The 7,711-nt window shown below is 46.8% G+C and overlaps 1 protein-coding gene across 1 annotated transcript; it reads left to right on the top strand.

Annotated features, from left to right (window-relative positions):
• The first annotated feature begins 372 nt into the window (after positions 1 to 372).
• Positions 373 to 3,830, top strand: COMMD2 (COMM domain containing 2). The gene is made up of 5 exons (XM_068200125.1): positions 373 to 521; positions 607 to 684; positions 1,399 to 1,481; positions 2,715 to 2,888; positions 3,387 to 3,830. Exons 1-5 carry the CDS (start codon positions 455 to 457, stop codon positions 3,582 to 3,584), a joined length of 600 nt encoding a protein of 199 aa, XP_068056226.1. The 5' UTR covers positions 373 to 454; the 3' UTR covers positions 3,585 to 3,830.
• The last annotated feature ends 3,881 nt before the right edge of the window (positions 3,831 to 7,711 follow it).

Genomic DNA, 7,711 nt, shown 5'->3' with positions numbered 1-7,711 from the left:
AGGGCTGTCACTCAACCCCGGAGGGGCGGGCCCGATCCCGGCCGGGGCGTGGCTCTGTAGTGGCTCCCGCCCCGCCGCCAGGTGGCGCCCGGCGCCTCCGGGGCCAAAGCGGAGCCTCCGGGAGAGCCTCGCACATCTGGGACACATCTGGGGCACATCTGGGGCACACCTGGGGCACACCTGGGACACGGCTGGGGCACACCTGGGACACGGCTGGGGCACACCTGGGGCACATCTGGGAGACCCGTCACTGCGTCCGTCCCCGGTGCAGCTCCTCGGACGCTCTCCCGTAGCTGCCCGGGCAGGTCCCAGCCCCGCTGTCCCGGGACACCGGTTGGGAGCTGCCGCACCCGGACTGTGCTAGGCCGTCCCGGGCTGTGCCCGCGGGCCCGACCCCGCGCAGGCGCCTGCGGGGCGCCGCCCCTTCCCGGTTGTTGGTGGTGGAGCCGCGGCGATGTTGCTGGTGCTGTCGGCGGAGCACAGGGCGCACCTGGGCTGTTTGCCGCGGGCCGGTGGCGCAGGTCGGGGCAGTGGCGGGTCCGCGGGCGGGGGGAAACGCGCCCGGCCGGGGCTGCAGGGGGGTCTGTTCTCTCTCTGTCCTTACAGCCGTTGGCGAGCTGGGGCGCCTGGCGCTGGAGCAGCTGCGGCGGGGAGCGGCTCCGCGGGCCTGCGAGTCCGCTGCCAGTGAGAGCCGGGCCGCGGGGAGCCGGGGGACCGGGCCGGGGAGCGGGGGACCGGCCAGGCCGTGGGGAGCGGAGGGAGCGTGCCGCGGAGTGGGGGGACCGGGCCAGGGAGCGGGGGAGCGGGCCGGGCCGTGGGGAGCGGGCGTACCGGGCCGGGCTGTGGGGAGTGGGCCAGGGAGCCGGGGGAGCGGAGCGGGGAGCGGGGAGAGAGGCCGGGGAGTGGGCTGGGGAGCGTGGAGACCGGGCCGGGCTGGGGGGAGCGGGCCCGGGAGCGGGGGGACCGGCCGGCCCGTGGGGAGCGGGGGGACCTGCCAGGCCGTGGTGGTTCCGCGGCAGGAGGGCGGGAACGCGGTGGGCTCTGCGCCGGCCACGAAGGACCTCCAAGTCCCCGAGGCACCGCAGAGCGGGGCCGAGAGAACGGGCTGGCGGCACGGAGCTCCAGCACCGCGGGGGTCGGTGCTTCGTGCCCGTTGTGGGGAGGGCTACGGACATCCGTTTTCCGACACAAACCCTTCTCTGTACCTTGCCATAAGAAATTGGGTTTTTTGCGCTAATATGCTGTACATTATTATTTGAAGGGTGTGAAACCCTCTCTTTTTTTTTTTTTTTTTTCCCTAAGCATATTTTGCACGTTAAGAATTGGGAAAGTTTGCAGCTTTGAGTCTCACTGCTGCGGCAGTTAGCAAGTAAAAAACACTTTGTGCTTTCTTTAAAGGAAAGCTGAACGTTAGCGCTGACATCATTCAGCACGGGGTAGAAGGACTAGTGTATCTTCTTACTGAGAGTTCCAAGCTTATGGCAAGTATACTTTTTCATGAGGAATTTGCGGATACACTCAAGAAATGTCTTCTGCACTCTTAGACCACTAAAAATACTGGCAATGGGGAAAACATAGCTCAAAATTTAATGACATGTATTGTTTTAGTTTCAGAATAAGGTGTCTCATGTGGTTGTCTTATTGAAACATTGTGTCTACATGTATGACTCTGGAATTTGTATTCAGTATCTGAAGCTAAAACTTGACAATATTTTAATAGTGTAATATATTACATATAGAGAAGCTTACTTCAGGATGAGCTCTAAATAATAAAACTCAAATGAAGAATTTGTTGTTCAGCTACTGCACAGCATCTGGGCTGGACTAGCCCGCTGTTCAGCATTCCTTGTCTTTGTCCAGTGTGGTGGGTTTGAGAGCTTTTTCAGCTCTTGGCATCAAAAGTTTGAGTGGATATAAGCAGATACTAAATGATTCGTAGTTGGACAATTACTGTTTCCATCAGGAAGACTACTAACTATTGATATAGTACAATATTTGAGCAATGACTACATGGAGAAGGGATACAGAGACAAGGAATGCCAGATTAAACTCAGGCAAGTGTTGCTCCCAAGAGTAGGTGGGGAGGGGATGGAAATGGTGCAGAGCCTTTCCTTGAAACAAGGGGTCTTGACTGACAGGTTACAGTGTTCTGTGGTAGAACGTGGTTGTTTGCAGACCGTTATTGTGGGGTGGTGCACTGCAGAGGTACGAGGATGGAGTAGGTAACAGCTTCCCCAGTGCTGGGCTTCTCCTGTCCTTGGGACAGGAGCCTGAGCACTGTGCTGTGTGCTGCTCCTGTGCAGATTGCTGCTGGGTGTTTGTAGATCAGGTTGCACAGTATCTGTGTTATCTGTATCTGTTTATAGGGTGCACAGGAGCACCCTGACAAATGGATTCACACAGCATGTCGTGCCTTGTGACACAACTGAGGTGCTCCCTCATGCTCTTTTGGTCTTTGATGTGAAGACTTACATGTGAGGGGGTTGAGTGTTCTTTAAAAAAACTGTTCCTGAATCTCATACAAATCTGCAGTAATACATCAACATCTGTAGATCCTTTAAAACCTAGATATTTGTTTTGTCCAAGGTGAAGAATTGTACTTGGACATTCCCACAAGAAAATAACTGCACCGTAGCATATGTGATGTTTAGTTACAGTTTTACTCGGTTTTCAGGAAATAATGATGATTACCTGGCCTAAATGGTTATTTCTAGATTTCTGAGGTTGACTTCCAAGATTCCATTCATGTTTTGGGATTCTCAGATGAATTGAAGAAATCCTTGCTCCAGCTGTACCTTGACAACAGGAAAGAGATCAGGAGCATTCTTGGAGAGCTGGCACCAAGGCTTCCCAGCTACCACAGTCTGGAGTGGAGACTGGATGTGCAGGTGACTTCCCTGATGTTTTTAGTATTCCATCCTTTCCTTCACATATTTTTTGCATAATAAAAAACCTGCTAAACAATGTAAGAACAATTGAGACAGCAGTACTTCATGTATTTAAAAGTGACATGACTTTGTTAGTGTCCCACAGACAGCCAGCTGTGAGATGAACAGGATATGCAATGATGCAAAGTACTTGTTGCCTGATGAAAATTGAATTCATGGTTCTCTTGATTTTTTTAAAATATTAACATATACCAATCATATTTGGTCTTGGTTATCACATTATTTTCAGAAATATTATGAAAGCATTGATTAAAGTGGGTTAGTATTCCTTAATTATAAAACACAATAGTAGCTTGTGTGTATCTTTTAATGTGGATGAAAAGGGTTTCTGAACAGTTGTCTGAATAGGTTCTACAAAGCTGTTGAGAACTGTTAAGAACAATCATTGATAACCAATGATCATTTTTCTGTTCTTGTTCCACTGAACCACTCCTGCAGCTTGCAAGCAGGAGTTTGAGACAACAGATCAAGCCTGCTGTGACTATGAAGCTGCATCTTAATCAAAATGAAGATCAAACTGCCCAGGTGTTGCAAACTGACCCTGCTACCCTTCTCCACCTTATCCAGCAGCTGGAGCAGGCATTGGGGGAGATGAAGATGAACCACTGCAGAAGAATAGTGCGCAACATGAAATAACCCTGGTTCTCCTCTGCTCTCTTACTAAGCAGTTTGTAAAACAACTCAAAACACTGCTCACAAATACATTTTGAGGAAAAATAAACATCTGGATCAGATGAACTGTTTTCCTGTGCCAGGATCTTGAGCCAGTATATACTGGCCAAATATCCTTGGCTGCCAGCTTTGCACATCTATATGTGGTGACCTTTTTTACACAATCATCTTCATATATAGTACATGGTAATTAAATGTGATCAAATATTACTACTTGGGATTTTTGACTGGTATTTTTAATGTAAATTACCTCTGTTTTCAGGTGAAACACAAGATTAGCTGATACATAGGTGAGTGGTTTCCCTCATTCCATCTCTCCTCACTACAGCCATAGTCTGGAACTCAGGGCAGCAAAGCAGAAGTTTTAGATAGAGATCTTAGAAACCTTTTGTGTCATCTCACTACTGCCTGATGAATCTGAACATATTTGCCTTTTTCTGTCATAAACATTTTTAAAAATCCAGCTGCTGTAGAGCTGATTGGCATCACGGTAAGTGCAGGCAGTCTATACATGGGTCATATCCTGAAGCATGGGCTAACTGAGAAGGGGGAGGGTTTTCCTTGGGTATTCGGAGTAAAATGATCAGTTGAAAGTAGATGTTGAGAATGCAGAATGTCACTGGAGAGCCTGCATGTTCCTTTGTGCAGTGTTTTACAATATTGAAGAAGGAAAAGCTGCAAAACAGAATGGTTTTGTTTCCTTTTACAAAAAATTACCTCAACTAAGGATGGTCAAAGGTAAACTTGGAAGCTGGGTGAAACTGAGAGAAGCTCAAACTCTGGCAGTGATCCACAAACAGACTCAAGGAGAGAGGGGAGGAGAAAGATCCTTTACGCCAAGCGTCTTAAATTGTACCTTTCAATTTGTTCTGGGGGAACTCCTGAGCCTGGAAAAGCATCTGCTTGGCAGTAGGATTTGGACTTAATTATTAGAAAAGCAGATTTGCCTTTAGGTGAGGTTGGAACTGGTCTACACCTCTGCAAGTTCTTGCTTCTCTGTCTTCACAGCACCCAGGGCAGCTACTGAAGGCTTAGCACTTCCAGCCTGCTGGTGAGTGTGACTGCATGGCAAGCAGAACTGGCTGCTGGTGCCTCTGTACGGCAGGTGAGGCTGGGAGTGAAAAGGCACACGTGTCAGTAGCCCAGAGATACTAGTAAAGTAGGAATTCACCCTTGGATACAGACTTGGATTTTGTTGTAAACTCCCAAATTAAAGGTGACATATAAAGCTACATTTAATGCATCTTCTCTAATTAATATGCACTTGCTTTATGGAAACCCTTGAACATGACAAGGAGACTACAAAGCATTTTTCACAAGCTACTGAAAAAAAGTTACAGTGCTGCTTTTAACCCATTTTATTTTTAATGGGGTTTTAAAAATTTACTGCTGTTCCATTGTGTTCTTTGTTCTCCATTGCCATTTAGTTCAGAGGAGCACAAGTTTTCTCTTCCTGTATGGCTGCTCACAGATGCACACGGAGCACCCAGCTGTAGTTACTGCTTGCTCAGAGTCTCCTTGCACAGAGCAAACCCAAAGCAGAGGCACAACCATGCCAGGCTGCACTTTGTGCTGGTCACTTGGTTACTGAGAAACAACAAGGCTTGCTCAGGGACCCTGAATGTTTTATTTTATGACAGACATCTCAGGTGTTGCTTCACCTATGTAGGTTTTCTCAGAAAAATATTAATCTATGAAGAACTTTGATGTAGAGCAGTGATGGATCTAGATTAAAAACTACATGTGACATTTCTTTAACTCATTTGATGCTCATCATATAGGGGTACTTTCTAAGCTATTTGCTTGGGTTTTCATTGAAGAAGAGGTTGAACTTGCTGCTAGAGAATCCACAACAAATAGGATATATTCATAATACTGGGCTTTATAAATCCTTCAGATGAACACAAAACCTCTGTACTATTCAAAATCATTTGAACACTGTGAAATTGAGATAAAATAATGTTATTTTTTGTTTTTTATCTTCCAATGAGAACAAAGAAATAATGATAAGGAGCTTTCTATGTCACCCTTGTGATTTGGCTCCTTTATCACTTAATCCAACCCCATTGGGATGGAAGTGTCCTCATCTTCCACAGACTTGAGCATATTGAGTCACTTGCCCTGAAAGCTGGTGGGGTTTTTTTTGGTTTTTTTTTTTTGTCCTAAGAAGGAAGTTAGTATTTCTAAACAAAGACTAATGACAACAATACTATGAAAATTTATTCTTACAGTTCTAATCACTTCCAAATTATTGGAGAAAAATCCGTTAGCCTATACCAAGTGGTACAATAGCAGAACAGAACAAGAAGAGAGTGTGTGATTTGTCTTTACTAAAAGATACACTGCCCTGGAAGCAAAAAATGCCCTTTTAAAGGCTGTGTGAAAAATCACTCATGTTCAGATCTGTGCAATAACCACATGCACGCATACCCAGAAAATCATATGCAAAGGATGTAAATAAGGATATTGCAGGAAAGAAAAAAAGATATGTGATGTCTGCATAGCCCTGGAGCAAGTGCTTTGATTAGCACTGCTCTTTGAGCTTGTTGCAGCAAGGAGCCCAGTATGAAGCAGTAGAAGAATGGTACAAAAATTCTTTGGGAAGGGAAACACAAACAAGTCTCAGGAGTACAGCGTTTCCTGGACAGAAACACAGCAGATGTCAGGGAAAAAAAAAAAAAAAAAACCCACCACACCAAAAACCCTCAAAACAATATCAACAAAACCCCTGGACTCTCACAGAAGCAACAATAAAATAAACCTCGAGGAGATCTGCCAAGCCAATGGAAATATGAACAGGAAATGTGATGAAATGTAACTGACAAGGAATATTTGTTGAAGCAAAGCCATCAGGAAATGCACAGGATCTGTTTCACAGAGCTAGTTGTAGTTTGTGTACAGCTTTAAACTTCAACTCTGAGAATCTACATAACCAACATTATATGTAACACTGGTTTAAAGGACAAGGATGGTTCAGTCGGGCCCACATTCTCCACTAGAGAAGCCAAATACAGTTTAGAGAAGTTCACACTTCTTTTAAAGAAATAAGGAATAAAGTTCAGGAAAAAAATAACTTACTTAAGACTTTTCCACTGTAGATTCTGATTACTGAGGAGGGTGTATTCTTATCAATAAGCATAGCCTGGAGTCTGTCCAAAACACAGAAATAAAATAACAAAATGCATTTGTTTAGCCAGTGTGTGATATCTCTGTGTGTAGTAAGAACACTGGATGCTTCCCTCTGTAAAAACCAACACTTAAGTTGGAAAGTGAACAATATTATTCTTTACAGAGACAGCTTCTGAATTTAAACAATTTTTGGTCACATCACCATTCAAAAGTTATTCCAGGTGCACCAAAAAATGAGACAAGATTAAAACAATTGTATTTATTAATTATTGGAAACCTCAGGTATGCATTTTGATGACAGCTCTAGTTTCTAGTATAGGCTAAATCAAAGACAAGTGACTGAATGGGCAGTCAGCAGAGATCCACAAAGCATCACGCCTGCATTTGGAACTACCCCTATGGACAGTGAGCTGGAAAGACTTATGATACACAGGACTGCACAAGACTCCTACTTGCCAGCAAAAGGCCAAACCTTATCCAAATCACAGCGAAGTGGTTGCTGTCCGCGTCACTACGAATGCTTCATTCCTCCCCATCGCCATAGCATTACTAAATAATGCAATTAAACTTGTACGTGAACTAATTTAAGCATCATTTTGCTTCCAGAAATTAGTATCGCCCGCTAACTTTCTGAACAACGGTTTTGGAGGAAAGCTCCTTAGCTTGGCAGAGACAAAGCGCTCCGGAGGCTCCCCGGGCACCACGAGCTGGGGCTGGACGGGCGCAGCGGCTCCGTGCGAGGTCCCAGCGGCGAAGAGAGCAGCCCACGGCCCCGGCTGAGAGCGGCACAGCGAGCGCGACGCGACAGGGGGCGAGGGCGGGGGGCCTCCGATGGCCCGGCCTCGAGGGCCGTCCCGTGCCAAAGTTTCCGCGGCAGTTGCATAACTGCGGGCGGGGCGGCGCGGGGGCCGGGCTGGAGCCGCCGGCACTGCCCTTGTCCCGCCGCTGCCCGCCGGGGGGAG

Source organism: Anomalospiza imberbis, chromosome 10 (assembly GCF_031753505.1).
Source record: "Anomalospiza imberbis isolate Cuckoo-Finch-1a 21T00152 chromosome 10, ASM3175350v1, whole genome shotgun sequence".
Lineage (NCBI taxonomy): Eukaryota > Metazoa > Chordata > Aves > Passeriformes > Viduidae > Anomalospiza > Anomalospiza imberbis.
The sequence above is the reverse complement of the archived record's forward strand: the minus strand, read 5'-3'. Positions and strand labels throughout refer to the sequence as shown.

Excerpts from the sequence above, each read along its gene's own strand:
- COMMD2 (XM_068200125.1), top strand. The coding sequence starts at position 455 with ATGTTGCTGGTGCTGTCGGCGGAGCACAGGGCGCACCTGGGCTGTTTG. Across the intron at positions 685-1,398 it reads GGCCTGCGAGTCCGCTGCCA|GAAAGCTGAACGTTAGCGCT; the intron begins GTGAGAGCCGGG and ends CTTTCTTTAAAG. Across the intron at positions 2,889-3,386 it reads AGTGGAGACTGGATGTGCAG|CTTGCAAGCAGGAGTTTGAG; the intron begins GTGACTTCCCTG and ends CCACTCCTGCAG.